This window comes from Amblyomma mixtum, chromosome 6 (genome assembly GCF_055824585.1).
Source record: "Amblyomma mixtum isolate Tamu chromosome 6, ASM5582458v1, whole genome shotgun sequence".
Taxonomy (NCBI): Eukaryota; Metazoa; Arthropoda; class Arachnida; order Ixodida; family Ixodidae; genus Amblyomma; species Amblyomma mixtum.
This window is the reverse complement of record NC_143017.1, coordinates 27455626-27473483: the sequence shown is the minus strand read 5'-3', so window position 1 is coordinate 27473483 and position 17858 is coordinate 27455626. Positions and strand designations below refer to the sequence as shown.

The following is a 17858-nucleotide window of genomic DNA, read 5'->3' as shown; positions in this document are numbered from 1 at the left end:
CATTCGATCAAAATGCGTACTAGCAGCAGTTCGCTTATTATTCCTTTCCTTTTTGCAGAGATTCTAACAGAGGTACCGTAATTACCACGCGGAGATACGAAGCTAAAGAAAGCACTGAACACAGCGTAAACGCTCGTTCCAGTAATGCGTTTTCTTTCTGTGTGTGTTCATTACGCCGCTAAACAAAAGCTCGTCATTACTTTAATAAACGGCATTACGCCATCGCTGTTCATGTTTCTACACAGATGACATATTTTTACCTTTCTGTTGTGGATTCGTTTGTCTCTATTCACCACTTAAAAATAATTGGTTTGTTCCCTTTTTCTTTTTCATGAGAATATTTTCTACCGCACCAAAGCACACAGCGATTGTGGCTGGGTAAAGAGTTCTGCAGGGACGTGGATAATCTTCAACCAGAACCACGTAGCTCAACTATTTTTCCTTTACTTAACACTGCGACTGGGGAAAGCGTTTTTTTCTATGCATAGTCCCTTTATATCGCCGTAACCACTATGATCGGCGTTCAATAAACCCTTGCTTTTTCTCTTTCCTTTTCTTCACGAATTTCGGGTGGGCGCATTTACATCTTCAAGAACCTCGTTTCCTGCTTGTCGTCCTTTCATTACTCACTTCGCGGCGCGTGCCGATACATGTGCCCGCAAGACTGCTTCAATGAAGGACAGCACGCAGACTCCACGGCGAAATAATATCGGCCAGCTCGATGCGCACACCGCTCGAGCGCGCTGCGGCAAACTTTTTCTCCCCGCACAACAATGGGATCGGCTGAGGCTCAATAGCGCCATCCGGCTCTAACACGGGCTCGGGCGGCCGCACTGGGCACAACAATGGCGCGCTTTAGGCGAACGCCACAAAGTGCTCGAGTGCGGTGGTGCGCCGGCGTCCATTGTCTAGGCGCAGCGCTCAGCTTCGGCGCGTCAAGGGCCCCACGTGTGGTTGTTTTAAGAGGGCGCACAATGCGGCCACGTTCCCCCGCCCGCATTGGCGAGCTTTAATAACCCGCGCATGTGGCGGCCGCGATGAAAGGCGCGCCGATAGCGGCCGCGGAAGCCGCGCGGGCCAGCTGGCTGGCAGCGCGGAAATAGCTTGGCTGCCGGTCAGTCAATGGGATATACAGCCGCCTCCCATTATCAACAAGTTGCTCGTAAGGCCCGTACTCGCGGAGTTTCGAGCGATTGAACTTCTCTCAAAGGCTGGTTTGAGCCGCTGAAAAAAAAAAAAAAAGAAGGGTCCTTTATTGCGTTCCAATGGCGTTTTCCCTTGCGCCTACATGTGAATTTGTTCCGTCAGAAATTCGAATTAGCTTCAAAAAGAAGACACGTACAAGCGCAAAAAAACACGGACAGAGAAGAGACTTGGACAACACGAGCGCTAGTGTTGTCTAAGTCTCTTTCTCTGTCCGTTTATTTTTTTGCGCTTGTACGTGTCTGCTATATGCCCCAAATAGCCGAAAGGTCTGTGTTCAAAAAGAAAACGCCAAATTAAATGGTATTAAAGAAAAATAAAACAGTACCGACGAGAACACAAATGAAATCGCGTTTTATAAATGATGTTTTAATATGCTAGTGGCCGCGATCGAATTTGTTCGAATCGTGAAGTTACATTCTTTGGCGAAGACTAGTAGCAACTAAGCCCGCGTAAACTGCAGTTAGGCTCTCGGTGTAGGCAACTACTTGGACTGCGCGCAACTACTTACTGTGGCGACAGCCTTCGCACTATGATGGCCGCTGTTTGTACAGTACTCTTTAGCAGTACCATTGCAGGACCACATAGGATCGGCTGACCAATGCGTGTGTAAAAACATGGTGTACGAGTTTTTCTTTGTGTGTTTGTGCGGGGGGGGGGGGGGGGGGGGGGCTTTATTTATTTCCCGGCAACCAGTGCGTCCGCATACAAGCTTTGTATGCTTTTAGGCACTGAAAGGGACGCCAAGGTACTTGGGTGTCCTGCGTGTCTATTCCATACCAGCACATTCAGCAGCTGTCGTTTCCCTCATACCAAACTGTAGACCGCAGCTCTTAGAACGACTAATCCGATCTCCTGATACTGATGAGAAGACTTCCGTTAAACGAATAACCTCTATGATGCTTGCCTTATCAGCGCAGAAAAAGGCGAGGCCATCTGCATAAGGTAGTACCTTAACTTCGTGACCCATAATACGAATATCATTGCAGGCTCCACTGTTTATAACACTTATGCAAAGTAGCTGCAAGTATAGTATAGCAGGAGTAAGGTGCGCGGCGTGTTGTGCTGCGGTGATGGCGCAGTACAGTCCTCGCTACTGCGCCATAACCGCATCGCAACACCGCGCGCGCTAAAGAGCCAGTCTCTCGCGCTGGATCTGGGTATCGTCTTCATCCGCTTCAGTCGCTACTGTGATTCGAAATATTCAACGCCAAAAGCATGCATTTTAAAGCTCGATTAGGTGGCTTTCCTGCATTGATTATTTATAAAATGGCGTCTCTGTGCGTTGTATCATCCCCGAACTCGAGTTAAGTTCTTCTACGTCATCGAATACACTAACGGCGCCTGTATTTGAAGCATAATAATTGCGAGCGACATTATCACTATGCATTGCCGGAAAGCCAGTTTAAATAGCTTTGAACTACGTATTGTTGACGTTAAAGGAAAAAGAACACTAAGAGGAAAAACAAAGGACTCATATCTAGGCATTGGTTATTTTGTTCTTTTGTCGCAGCTGGCAAAGGACAGGGTTAATTGGAGAGGCATGGGAGCGGCATTTGCCCTACAGTGAGCATAATCAGGCTGATGACGTTGATTATAGGTATTATTCGGAGACTTATTGAATATATACGCCCTACAGTGAAAAGGATAAACCATAAGTTGATGCCAAAACGCTTCAACCTTTTAATTGTCAAGAGCACAGACCTTTGGGCTAGTTGGGTCATAGCAGACACGTACAAGCGCAAAAAAACACGGACAGAGAAAGAGACCTGGACAACACGAGCACTTCACGAGTGCTGCGCAACACGAGCGCTCGTATTGTCCAGGTCTCTTTCTCTGTCCGTGTTTTTTTGCGCTTGTACGTGTCCTTTAATTGTGCTCCCTTCCCGCGTCTGGTCCTCTTTAAGCAGCTAACCTACCATCTCCGAACCGTTCCCTTTGCCCGTTACGTCCATCGGCTTCCCGTCGCCCTTCGCAGGCATACGGCCACCCCCCGCCGAGCGTCCGGTGGCGGCACGTGGCGTTCGGCCACGCTGGCGGCGGCGCCGGCGGCTCCTCCTCCACCTCGTCGCTGCTGCTGCAGCTGCACGCGGGCGCCCTCGGGGAGCCCCTGCAGGAGGTGTCCGGCGTGCGGCGCCTGCTGCCCAACGGCACGCTGGCCATGGCGCCGTTCGGCGCAGCGCAGGCGCGCCATCACGCGGGCGTCGTCCAGTGCGTGGCCGAGAACGACGTCGGACGCATCGTCTCGCGAGACGTGCACCTGCGCGGAGGCGAGTACCGCACCAAACAATTAAGGCACCGCGGGGTGCGAAGCGCAGCCGAGCCGGCATTGACCAGGAAGGGCATCTAACTGCCCTACGGGGACGCTTTCATGTTATCAGCCTTATATGCACATTGCCTTATAGCGTATATGCATTTAATGAGCTGTGCCGGCCCCGTTAAACAGTTTCTGTTCACGCAAGGCCTAGGATGACATTTCGTTTGCGCTTTGTTGCCTCATTCGTCCATAGGCGATTTTCGCCAGGATTCCCTGAAGGCACCGGTTACGCACTGATTCAAGCCTTGAAATTTAGTTGTTTTTATTTTTATAACGGCTAATCTGCTTTAGATGATAAGCTGAAGATGGTAGCTTGTTTGTATTTCTCTCCTCTGCTTCTGTATCAATATCCACGTTGCTCTTCTTGTTTTATTATTGTTATTGCACCCTTGTTTTCACACACCAGCCACTCTTTCGTTTTCTTCTCTAACGAATGAATGGATATACTTGTATGTATTGCGAAGATTAATGGAGAACATTTCTGGAATGCACGCAACACTGAGTCGTCAAGGAAACACAAATGAGTGCAACACAACGGCAACACAGAGCAGTGGCAGGGGATACGGCTGAAAGGAATTGTTTGCCTTACTAAATGGTACGGCACTAAGCATCAATTTTGTGGTACAAAGGCAGAAAATGCAATAAAATAAAAACAGCAGTAGTAGCAAGTAATGCAGCGATCGTAGAATATGAGAGTATATCTTTGTGCAGTACCCCTGAGGACGAGAGGGGAATTTATTCGTCCGCGATAACATAAATTAGTCAGAAAGAAGCAGTCTTAAGTTTCCATGTGAAAGACATGTGGAGGTAATCATTGCATTGCAGCTATAGGTATGCCTCACCAGATACATATTTTAGAAACGTAAAGGACTCGGGCTTCCCTCATCACCTTGTTCATTTCGTGCTATCAAGGATTCCATCCACTCTGACTTCTCTCTACTATGGCGCAAACGGCATTGCATAGAAGTGTCCATTCATCTCTTCGTGGCTGCGCAGTGGTGGCCCAAGAGTACAAGACCAAGGTGTACGACGAGTTCGTGGTGCGCGGCAACACGGCCGTGCTGCACTGCCAGATGCCCAGCTTCGTGCGGGAGGACGTGGACGTCACCGGCTGGATCCGCGAAGACGGCCTCCTCATCCAGCCCGGAGGACAGGGCGGCGGAGCAGCCCAACAGCCGGCCACTGCTCACCAGAGGGACCCCAAGGGTGAGCCGACAGCGAGGGAAGCGCGGGAAGGGACATTGAGTAGAGCTCTATTAATATTTTTTTTTATAGCAAAATCCGATAGTTGGGCATTTCATGGATTTGTTGCCACTTGGCCGGCAGCGAAAGATGCATTTACTTCTAAGAAATTTGGATTCGAAGTTGAAAAAGTTTTTCTCGCCGCTCTGATTCAAACTTTGGACTCTCTTATGACGACACAGGACTAAGTGACGTGAACATGACGTGCACATGACGTAACGCACACTCCGTGATTTATGGCGGCAAGCAGTGCGGCCTAGCAGCAGCCGAAAAGAAAGCTACCGCCGGTCGCACGTTGAAGGCATATATCGGCTATTGCGGCCGTCGCTACCGTCGCTTCGTTTACGTTTGCACCGGCGTTTTGCCAGCGTTACCATGGATCCCGTTCTCGAAGTCGTCAACGAAGTTCTCTCAAATAGACACCTTTAGCATACCTTGTTACCGTTAGCGGAATATCGGGAGCCCGCCTACCGCCGGTGAGCAGGCGCTGATTGGTACAGATGCTGCAGGCGCGCGCGTAGCTGCCGGGTACGTAGCGCCATCTGGCGAAGTCAAAGAGATTTGCGCATGCATTGGCTGCGCCTTAGTGATTCTTGCCTTGTAGTGTCCGAGTGTTGCTAGAACCATTGGTTCTGGCAACACTGTCTTGTCCAATGACGTCATCACGCTTGTACTTGCGAGTTTGGCCTGTAGCGGCGATACCTGTATTTTGGTTCTTGCTCTTTCCTACGTTACAAGAGCTTTGTTGTCAGTGTGAGTGGCGTTTTTGTAATCAGGAGCTGCTATTCTGTCGATACAAGCCAACTTCAATTTCTCCTCAGTGTCCCTTTAATGCCTCATCGTTGTCGATCGAACGTTTCGACAGAAGGTTGTCAGCAGAAGCTTGTCAGCAGAGATGTCACGCTTTTCGGTTTGTCGAAATAGTTATGACGTCAGAGTGCGCGGATTCGGAGTAATGAGGTCACCCATGGAGGCCTGACGCTCCCTTTTGGAGCAGACGACAACTAATAAAATAGTTGTCGTCCGCTTCGACAGAGGGCGTAAGGCGTCCGTGAGGGACCACATTACATACCTCATTACTGCGAACAGAGCCATGGATACAACCGAACTCATCGAAGCAGAGAGAGAGTCGTGCTAAAGAGCAGTGAAAGTCGGCAGTCAAAGTGTGTAGTTGTAATGTGTAGTCAAAGTGTGCAGTCAAATAAAGCACTATCACAGCACAAACAGTCTCGCATTCAATGCCATGCAGTGCGCCAGGAAAGGCTTTCGCCTTTCCTGGCGACGCCTGTATTTCCGCTGCAGCCGCTGTTATTTTTTTTTTGTGATTTGTCCTCGCATTTCAGTTGCTCTTTTCGCGTTTTATTTGGCGCTTTTGGTATGTCGGCTAGCTATGGAGGTCGCTGTAGCGGAGGGATGTCGATCAAATTCTACCGCCTATAGTTTATGTAACGTGCACTTAGTGCGCACAACACAGAAGAGTTTTCACATGTCACCAGCATCGAACTGTGGCCACAGCGACTGCCATTCGTTACCGCAACCTTGTCATCCGCAGCCGGACGCTATAGCGTCCGGATGCATGAAAGCCTGGTAACCATTAAAACAGCCGCCATGTGTAGAGATAGAGCTAGAGTGGCGCTGCTGGAGGCTTTCAAGCTCAATGCAGTGGGGACCACGCCTTAGCTGCGAAGAATTGTCCACTGGGCTCCGACATAAGACATGGCGCGTTCTCAGGTCGTTCTAATGGCGTTACGGAAACTTTTCAAATGCCCTCCACACACATCAGTACCCGAGGTAAAGGGTCAATCACACTTAGAGGGAACACGGCTCCGCGTGTCTGCGCACACATGGAGCTCTATTGCGACCAATCCGGTAGCAAACCCGTGCAAAGGGGAATATGACACGAAGCACCACGTCGAGGGCCCTCTTCTCGAGCGACAGCCTGTATTGATTTATGAACGGGTTAGATGCAATGGTACTCCACAGGCACGTGGCCATGCGGAGCCGTGTTCCCCATAAGTGTGATTTGCCCTGTACATTCATGGTGAACGATAAATCTGTCGGTTGTCCTGTAAGTCACAAACTTCTCACTGTAGGATGAAAACTATGACTACGAAGAGTCGACTTCAATGAATCTGTTGTGTTCGCGTGCTGGCAGGTTAACCTCAATGGCCTGGAAGTTGTCATCCCAGCTCGAACTTCACTTTCGATCGCGAAGAGGTCAGAGACGCAGTATTGTTTTCTGATTTTGCATAACCGCCAAGGTAAGCTCAGGATGTGGGGACAAGGTGTAAAATGTGGATTTCCTCGCAGCTGCAGGCAGCCTACACCGGTACCGAGTGCTGTCCCCGTCGGGAGAGCTGTTGGTGCGAAACGTGAGCTCGGCCGACGACGGAGTCTCCTACCGCTGCCAGACCAGGCACAAGCTCACCGGCACCGTCAAGGTCAGCGACACGGCGGGACGCGTCATCGTCAACCGTAAGTCGCAGCAGCTCGGCACAGTGCACGCCGTGTCACAGAAAGTTCATTAGTGCACGATACTCGGTGTTACATCCTCTAAGCACACTCCTTTGTAAACAGGCGTCAGCATAAAGAAAGATTGGCGGTACTCGACAGCCTCGCACTCCATAGGGCTGTCTGACACCTGCTGCTTTCAAACACTGACTACGCGTGTTCAGGGTTAGAAAATGCATGCAAAAGTGATATGGAATGACCACGATTAATTTGAGCATTAAGGTCGCCGTAATACCGGATTCGAAATTCAAATGGAATGGTCTTCTTGGCCTTAGTCAAGCTGCATGAGCGGCTTTTAGCCAAGAGGAACCTCCAGGCACTTTCTAGAAAATAAACATTGAAGTAAATTGAATTGAATTGAATGAGAGTGCTGAGAGTGGCTTCTAGAAACGTTTCATGTTTTACACGTCGGGCCTCCGTTAAATGAGGCCAAAGCCACGTGCACTGCAGAGCGGCACGCTACAGGGCTCGACGATCTCAACTGAGCAGCGCGAATCAGCGACTCAGGTGAAACGTTACGGATCGTGAATAGGAATATCGATGAAGGAATAAATTTCTCGATTGCCTGAACGTTTTCATAACCCACCGAATCTGCTGACCTCACTGCTGCATAGTGCGTTTGGAAGGCGTGCCTACTGTCCAGATTCAGTCACTTCAGTGTACTTGAAAGAGCGATACAGATAGCCGCCGTGGTGCCCTGAAGCTGAGTGAGCTGCAACACAACAGGAAATATAAAGCCCGTTGTCATTTCGGGTACACCTGGAGTGGCCTGGTTGTTTCAAATAAAAAAAAATAATTTACATTAAATTTGGTAAATTGGTAAATTGGTTTATGAGGAAAGGAAACGGCGTAGTTTCTGTCTCACAATCTCGGTGGACACCTGAACCGCGCCGTAAGGGATAGGAGGAAGGTGGGAGTGAAAGAGAGAAAGAGGTGCCGTAGTGAAGGGCTCCGGAAATTTCGACCACCTTGGGTTCTTTAACGTGCAGTGACATCGCACAGCACACGGGCGGTAAATGGGTTTTTCAGGAAAGGAAATCTTGCGTTCCGCCTCCATCGAAACGCCGCCGCCGCGGTCGGCTTCGAACCCGGGTACTACGGCTCGGTAGACGAGCGCCTCAATTACATTGGATATCCTCAGTTTTGCAACAACGGCCACGATGATTTCAAGGCGAGCATACGAGGTCTGTTAGAAAAGTATCCGACCTTTGGTCGTAGAAAAAAAACTTGCACAACTGGAGCGTTGCAAACCTAGTCATCTTTAAAGTAGTCTACTTGGGACTCCACACACTTCTCCCAGCGGTGCTGCCATTGTGGGAAGTATTCCGAAAAGGCCCCTTTCGGAATGAAGTTTAGCTCAGCTGTCGTTGCAGCCATAATGTCCTCTCTTGTCTGAAATCGCGCTCCTTTCAATGGCCTCTTGATTTTGGGAAACATCTAGAAGTCACAGAAGGCCATATCAGGAGAGTAAGGAGTCTGCTGAACTACAGGAGTCTGGTTTTTCGCCAAAAAATCTGAATCCAGTGCGAGGAATGTGCAGGAGCATTGGCGCGATGGGTGCGCCAATTTCCTGTTGACCTCAGCTCCGGGTTCTTGCGCCGCACAGCATCACGTAGGCAACGGAGGACATCCCTGTAGTACTCTTTGGTCATTGTTCGACCCTGTGGAGTGCGTACTCGTGGTATGCCACACAGAGGGTGTCAAAGAAAGCCGTCAGCATCACTTTCACATTGCTGCGCACTTGGCGGGCCTTCTTAAGTCTTGGTGACGTGGAATGCTTCCACTGTGACGACTGGGATGTGGTTTCCGGGTCGTACCTGTACACCCAAAACTCGTCACCAGTGATTATGATGTTGATGAAGTCGGGGTCACTGTTTGCGGAATACAGCATGTCCTGTGAGACTTCAACACGAAGCTGCTTTCGCTCCACCGTGAGCAGCTTCGGCACGAATTTCGCCGCAACTCTCTCCATGGACAAATCTTCGGTGATAATGGAATGTGCGGAGAAATTGTTCATGTCAACCTCTTCCTCAATTTCTCGCATAGTCACGCGACGGTCCCGCATCACCATAGCGTTCAGTTCGGCAATGGCCTGGTCATTTTGGCATGTTGATGGCCGATTGGAGCGTGGCTCGTTCTCCACCGATGTGCGGCCATCTTTAAACCAATTATACCACTGCTTAATCTGTGTGCTGCTCATAGCATCGTCACCGAAAGCCATCTGAATATTTAGAATGGTTTCCACTTGGCTGTCGCCCAGTTTATGGCAAAATTTGATGCAGTAGCGCTGCTCCTTTCACTCCGCCATTTTCCTTGCAATAAAAAACCGACGAGAGCACTGCACACTGCCTCACTCAAATGCTGCGTCCCAGCGACTGACGCTATCGGCAGGCGGGAAAAAATTCGTGCATGCGCATGAAGGTTCAAGGTCGCCTGATGCAAGCGCGCTTGTTTCATATCCATCAGGTGAAAAAAATAAAGTCGGATACTTTTCTAACAGACCTCGTATAAAGGCCTTAGGCGTTGTTTAATCGACTTGAGGCAGCCTGAATACGGTATTTAGATAGATATTAAGTGGCATTTCTCTTGTAATGTGGAGGTTATAATTGTCATCTAGCTATTAAATCATAATATGTTAGAGCCGCCGCAGTAGCTCAGTGGTTATGGTGCTCGGCTGCTGACGCGAAAAGCGCGGGCTAGCATTTCAATGGAGGCGGAATGCTAGAGGCCCGTGTGCTTTGCGTTTTCAGTGCACGTCAAAGAACTCCAGATGGTCGAAATTCTTCAGAAGCCTGGACTACGGCGTCTCTTATATTCTGTGCCACTTTGGGGTGCTAAAACCCGCAAAGCCAAACACCATTATGTATTCATTTTCTTTGTATCGACAGCGCTGATTTCCTTGTCACCTATAACTACTCGCCCGTTTTCCCATTTTCCCACACCCGTCCACTGGACTCTGCATACTTCTTTCACCTTTCTGAAAACTGACCTCATCTTGGTAGTTTTTAAACCCCAGAAGAACCTGTACTCTACGGTGGAACCATTAACTATTAGTGCGAAAGCACTAATCCGGAGGTTCAGAGCATAGCGAAATCGTATCTTGTATGTGCACCTCAGTGGCATAGAAAAAAAAAGAGGCAGAAAAAGAAATCACATCAATATCCACGACAGGGAGTCGGAACAGATCAGCTTGAAAGGCCACTGCATGAGACCACTTGGCTATCGCTGCTTTTTTTTTCAACATGATATTTATTACAATAATGCGATGTTTTATGCACATGAGCCATCTACAAACATTAAGGAAACAGTGCGACATCAACACACATAAGCAATGAAGCACGAGAAAAGAGCCAATCGGAACACATAGCTGATGCATCACACCACGACACATATAAGCGACAAAGAACGAGAAAAAAGGCACTGAATAACACGGCACTAAGAATGAGTGCCACTCAGGTTCAAACTCGTTCAGGGCATACAATTCTTTTAAGTCTGCAATCATTCTACAGAAATTGTCTTTAGCAGAAACAGCATATTAACTATGTCGGTCCATCATGCGTGTTTTCCACAGGCTGTGTAATTCAATTAAAAATAACGTATCTAAGGGTTTATCAACAGATGGTAGTGCAGTGAGAAATCGTGCAGAATTCGGCGTCAAACTGTCTTTTTTTTCACTGTCCGTTGCATGCTGTCACCGAACAGTATTGCATCTTTACAAATAATGAAACAATGCTCAATCGTTTTAATCGTTTCGTTGGTCATTAGGCCTCGTGTTGTTGTTGAAGCAATGTATGTTAAACTGTGCCACACTCTCACACTGCGCATGGCAGAGCGTTGCCTTCATTAACTTCCATGTGCGCCGTCTCACGGCACTTCCCGTCATCGCCGTAGCACAAATCCGCACTTTCGCACTAATTCTAATGCAGTAAACATTACCTGCAGTTTTTTGACTGGATGACCTTACCCTGGATTGGAATGCAGTGTACTCCGGGTATATCGAATTATTGGCTATACCGAACAAACAGATTTGCTCCTTGAAAATCTTGTGTAAATATACAGAAAAGGCGCTGCTGCCAATAACCAGAACAGTGAATCACTGCCTTAGGTAGGGTGGAAGAATAGTGTTTTTTTTTTTTTTAGTTTTTAGCCAACCAGTAGTTTTGTCACGCCATTGAGCCTATTCGGAGTTTTGTGCTTATATTTTCAAAATTAACCAGCATGCCAACTTTTCCTTTCATTTAACGGTTTCCAAACGTAGTAACAACGCCACACATACGAATTACATTTTTTGTTTGCGTAACCTTCGCAGCGTCGACTGGGCCTTTTCAGCCAAGACACATCTTCAGTCGATCTACAGTCTCTGTCGACGAAGGGAGCACGGCAGAGCTGGTCTGCGTCGCACACGGCTACACAGTACCAGAATACAGGCGAGTAATTGAAGCTTCCATTGCTTGAGTAGTGTTCGCGGCCCTCTGTCCCACTGCAGCAGAAACAGAAACGCTTGCTCCGATGCGTACCGGCCAGACGTCGACCGCCTGATGTGGATAACAGGATATCTGGGCCGCACCACCGGATCTTTCTGGTGTTCCTTTGGAAATTTGGCATGTATCTATATATGTAAATAATAATTTATGTCAGAAAACACGCTGCCGCAATAAAATATTTTTTTTTAATTGAAAATGAAATAGGAGCTTTGGGCAGCGGAGATTTGCAGTCGCATTCGGAAAATAAAAACGGTATAATTTGAGTCTGTTCCCCCCCCCCCCCCCCCCCCCCCGTTATCTGAGTAGAGAACAAAACAAAAAATTTCTGCCCGAAAACTACACGTAATCGAAGAATCTCGCTCCTCCAAGTGTACACTTGGTCTTAACACTTCTTTCTTCCGAACTTTCAGAGTCTGCTACGAGCCAGAAATAAAGCATACATTGGGCGCTTTGGCAGTGCAGACATTTAGAATCTCGTTTCTTCACAATGAACAGTTAAGCCGGCTTCAGCTGACACTCCTTGCTTTCACAGTTGGTTAACTGGGTGCTTTTGTTCAGAAAGCGCTGGCTAGACATCCTTGCACGAATTCGATAACCACTGTGCGTGGCTCTTTTAACGTGATTAGTTAACTGAAAACCAATGGGAACCAGCACTGTCCAGCAGCGTTGTACATCGCGTTAGCTTCGTTAGATGAAGAACACACAGCCAAAGTAATAAAGAAGGAGGTTAAGGGACGAGAAAAAAATCTGGAAACTGTCTTCTGCTTTCAATCATGCTCTTGAATCATGAAGCCACCATCAGTGTCTTGTCCAATCCCCTGCAGTATGTATCTGCCACTTCTCATTTGGGGACAAATAGGACAACAAATGCCTCAACCTGTGTGGATGCCTGTACTATGTTGTTAGATTTGGTGATATGGGAGCCAAATACAAGATAGAAAAAAATTTCGCTCCAGCCCTGGCCAGGAATAAATGGGCCATTCAGTTTACTGTCAGGCCGCGCTGTAGTTTTTTTATTGCGCCTCTAGCTAAAACGTCTACACAGTAAATGGTGTGAAAGGTGTTTCCCTCACCGTTTACAAATATGAATCATCGGCGACGAAGAACTAGTCATATTTTACGGTCGCGACGCAAAATGAGTGGCTCGTGTGTTTTTCACGGCCACTATACATACCACAGAAGGTGTGTGTGGCGAATATGGCTGTGTCCAGTGCAACTGCTGTAGTGACCATGACGTTGCTCACGTTCATTTTAAAGCTAAGTACATTCAAGACAAAACGCCAAAAGCAGCTGCCACTATCTTGAGCGATGCAGGAGCAGTTTCGTGTGGCTCTGATTAATCGAGATAAAACTGGTCGCAACTTGCGTCACAATGTGATAAAGCCGTGTGCCGGCGGCTTTCAGTATGAGCAATCAAAAGTAATGAAGCCTCGCTGTGCACCACAGACACTCATGTGGGCATGAAGGGACTTGAGTAATGAACCAGCACTTCATGTTACCATCCGCCTCACGCAGGTGGCACAAACTCTCCGGCGGCACCAACAACGACAGCCGCGAGCCGCTGCACGGAGGCGGCCGCCTGACGGTCGACTCTGACACCCTGCTCATCCGGCACGCGACCATCGCAGACTCCGGCCGATACCTGTGCGTGGCCAACAACAGCCTCGCCTCGGAGCCCTTCACTGTGACGCTCAGCGTGCTGGGTTAGCTGCACACCCACTTCCTTGCTGCGGGAACTCGTAGCCTGTAATGGCGGAAATTTGTAGATCTGCGACCGCCGATGGTACAGGTTACAGGGTTAAAGGTGCACTGAAGAGGAATCTGAACTCGTATTTTTACAGCTGGAACTCGATCTACACGTTCCGAGCGTTCTTGAAAACTTTGAATCATTGCCCTGTACGGCCGATTTCCCTACTTTAAATCGGATTAACGTCTCCCGCCTTTTTTTTTTTTTTGAATTCCCCGCAAACGGTCGGAGGAGCTAACCAACCGTTCACCCAGACCCGTGGCGGCTTGCCGCTCTGCCATCGGTGGAGTGATACGTAGTGATCGGCGAAAGCAAAGAGTAAACGGGTATTTTTATTTCTGCGGGCCTAATTTGAGGCTATGTAGCCTCTGACTGCATCTATATATTCACAAAAGCCTAAAAGAAACAAAATAAGAGCGAAAACAAAGCCGCCACGTGACTGCCTGAAAGGCACTCCATACGTTGGTCGACTCCTCCCACCGTGTGTGGGGAATTAAAAAAAAAAGGCGGGATCCGGACGTTAATCCTATTTAATTAGGGAAATCAGCCACACAGGGCAATGAATCGAATTTTCTAAGGATGCTGGGAACGTGTAGATTGCGTTCCCGCGGCAAAAATACGAGCTCAGATTCCTCTTCAGTGCACCTTTAAGAAAACGCCTTGGTAGCTGGGTGACAGGCACCGAATAGTTTCCTCTTCCGCAGGCCTTCAAGAAGTAAATCCCGTATTCTTCAAGACTACTTTCTTTACGCAGTCAACTTCCCTTAATTCGACATCATTTCATTAACCTTTTAGTTTACTTGGGACACATTCAGAAGTTCCAGGAGGAGAGCATAATGTTTCATGCGTGTTGGAAATTAATGTGAAATGTTCATTGCTTTAAGACACATATATTTATTGCCGTGCTGATTACCAGCGCCACCCACACGAAAATGCACACAGAGCATTTTTAAATTCCTGCTTTGTGGTCTGCCTCGGCGGACGGTAGCCGTTGGAGCTTCAAGTACACCCTGTTCCATACTCGCTACCAATCACAGTAAAACACGCACCACCAGTGGTGCGCGAGAGGCCCCGCGAGTGTGGCACCGAATGTGAAAATAATATAGAAAGAAAATGTGCGCTTTGTTTAAACAAAGAGTATGCGCGCTGAATGAGAGCCACATCTAACATATGCCGACGAGTGGCTAAGTTCAAGAGGTAATAGTATTTAGGGTGTTTTCCGAATGAAAGACTCGTTGACGATTACATCGTTTGTTATCGTGAATTAAACAACGCACGGTCCGTAACAAATTATGTACCATATTTCACATGTAAAGTGCTCGGAAAAATGCTGTATCCATTGACTGACAAGCTGCAGCTTCCAAAGCTCAGCACAATGCAGCAACCGTGACGGCCACGAAGATGTCCGCGAACCACGCGAACTGCAACTAAAATGCCCGGTGTGGAAATTGCATCTTGCGAGCAGAATGGTTCTTCCTGCAAGATGGCAGTGCTGAACGGAATTCGCAGTGCATATTGCTGTTGCAAAGCTGGTGATATCGTATACAAAATTCGCTCTGCGCAGTTCAAGCGCAGACCACCACAAGATCTTTAATGTAAACGAAGGCCTCAGTCGCACAAAATTTCTTGTGCTTCCTGTAGTTCTAACCGCAGATAATCTAAATCACTTGCATACCCTTTCCTGGCCAAATTAACGGAACATCATTGTGCTGCCATGCAGCGTTAATATTATTAACGCCGCGCAGTTTGGCCTCTAAATCTCGCGCGTTGAAATAACGACTCTACAATGGTCACCGGTAGCGGAGTTGGCAGGAGCAAAACTAACAGAACATTCTGATGAGAAACAGAATTAATTGTGTAATCTGTACAAAGAGTATTAATTACTCATTAACAACCAACCAAGCGCAGCCATACAGATGCAGTGGAAAGCTATAGAGCATTCACAGAAACTTCGTGAGGAAGCATTTGTCTTAGACTTCGCTTGGGTGGATGCTAATTAGTAATTACGCTCTTACAACAAATTTACTCCATGCGTGAAGCGGTCGATGAAAGGTACATACATTACATACTAGATATGCAAATGGAAATCTCGATATAACGCGATTCCTTACGGTAATATTATATTTTTTGGGGCCTTAGTGATCGTTCCATTTCGTAAATTCATAATGATTGAAGCCAAAAATTAATCAAGAAGTCACGCTAAGTAGTGATTATGACGTTTGATTTTTGTAGTAATTATGCTATTCCCCTCCAATTTAATTTTTCGGACGGTCCGGTCGCTGGACCGTACGATATTCCAGACGAGATACTCGTCGTGATCGGGATACCAAACACGAACCAGGAGAAAATCCAAAAGACCAACAACGGAATTTTTTAACCTCACCGAATAATATGCGTGAAGTGTTAATGGCTGCTTTCACCTGTATTTTAACAAGATATGTGGCAACTAAATGATGAAGAACTCGCATGCCTCTATATAAGAAAGTTGATTCAATTAAATTTTTTGTTTACCTTAACCACTCATTTGACAACAGCGACATTGAATTCGTTTCCCGTGAATTTCATTGGTTATCAACCGGATTTCGATCGGGCTCTCTCGTTCATTGGTGACTGTAGCATCAATCGGACGGATTTACAGACAACAAATGGGCCTTAAATAAAACAGCATTACTGCTCGGATCCATAGAGAGGAAGACATGAGCCGCTGTCTTCGAGCGAGCAGAGAGGAACTTACATAATCATATGATCGGTTCGACGTACGCATAACTCGTTTAACGGCTTTGGATTTTAGGCCTTTAATTTCACTGAAGGCAAGGCCGAATGAACACCAGAATTATGCGGATTTCGCTAAAGTACTCAGCTAGCGAGTGATTCTCAGGTTTGGCTAATTTAATGCTGACAGTGTAGACAGAACGAGGATGAACGAAAAAACAGACAAATTGGACGTAGCGCTCTTAGGTGTGCCTGCATGTGCAGCAATGCCCGTAGTTACATGCCTCTTGCTAAGAACTGTGGGCTCGCAAGGGTGAACTGCTATGCTTCTTAGGCCTTAATTTTCTGGGCTCTGTTATGCTCTGCAGTGCAATATTTATGAATGTAGGTACTTCTGGTGGCAGCGGACACTTCAGCCTTCGGTACCACTTATTTACATCTTAATTTCGATGCGCAGCTTTCAACATTTTCTATAGAATGATTTTATCTGTTCCCACAGTTGTTACAGATCAGTCAGATGCTTTCACCTAACTTCAACGTATAGCTCGATCTCTTTTCAAGAACCAGCTCATAGTTTTATGTCCGCGCGTGATTACCTTGCAAAGGCGTCTCACTTACCCTGATTCGTCGCCAGCACCCTTGTCAGCGGTTGTCCACCCGGACCGACAGACGGTGGACTTGGGTGGCGCGGCATCCTTCAACTGCATTCCATCGGGGCACCCGGTGTCCACCATGGTGTGGATCAAGGACGGCAGAGCACTGCGGCCCGGCGATGCAAGGGTGCAGGTGAGAAACTGCCCTGTTCATGAAGCATCCACTCATAAAAACATAACTATGATGGGTATAATCCTTTTTGGGACGGTTTGAAATTCTCCAGCCTTCCCGATGGGCTCTGAACTATGGATGTCCTGCAGACATCCTGAACATCCGCTGGACGTCTAAGGGAGTTTCAATGCCCATTGGGTTGTGACCGGATCTAACTGGCTGCTTTGACTGAAATGCGAGAAACTTGTCGACGAAGTGAAATTATCGAATTTTGAATGGCTTCTTTATCCGCTGTCTATCGACGTCCCATGAAGCCTCTCAGACCGCTCAAAGTGGCCCTGATAGCTACAGTAGAGATTTGCATTAATTCTTCTCTCTTTCCTGTAGCTTTAAAGTACAATACTTCATGCAATCACACCACATTTTGGATTTTTTTTCGTGCTGTAACAGCGTTCGCTATCTTGCGGAACTGAAGTTGCTCAATTGAAAAAATAAAGACAGGTATCCAAATTTACTCTCATGACCTGATAAATGTATACATAGTGGACTCCCCTAAATAAATTTGTTTGCCTTTGCCGGTCGAAATACAATGTTTTTCTCCCCATTGGATTCGGAATTTACGTAGTCACAAGAAGAACACGAGCTTAATATCTCGATGTCGCGGTCTACTTACGAGGATTCATATGCGTAGATACCTTCCATGAGGTATAGAACAGATTAGTAACGCTATCGTAATCTGTCGATTGTCCTAAACCGACAATGAGTACAAATTGAAGTTGGCCTGCATCGATGTACAGCGCTGTGTTTGACCCTTTCTTCCCTTGGCCTTGTGCCGTTGCGCTGCTTCACTAGATAGAGCTGTATAGAAGGTCGAATG

The 17858-nt window shown here is 47.5% G+C and overlaps 1 protein-coding gene across 1 annotated transcript in view; it reads left to right on the top strand.

Annotated features, from left to right (window-relative positions):
• The window catches only part of LOC149338466 (cell adhesion molecule Dscam1-like), a 418614-nt gene that overhangs the window by 150536 nt on the left and 250220 nt on the right, over positions 1–17858 (top strand). Inside the window, exons 5-10 of the mRNA XM_089547709.1 lie at positions 3182–3473; positions 4517–4726; positions 7073–7237; positions 11583–11700; positions 13273–13460; positions 16851–17002. Of these exons, the coding sequence (XP_089403835.1) occupies positions 3182–3473; positions 4517–4726; positions 7073–7237; positions 11583–11700; positions 13273–13460; positions 16851–17002 (1125 nt within the window). The remainder of the gene's footprint in view (positions 1–3181; positions 3474–4516; positions 4727–7072; positions 7238–11582; positions 11701–13272; positions 13461–16850; positions 17003–17858) is intronic.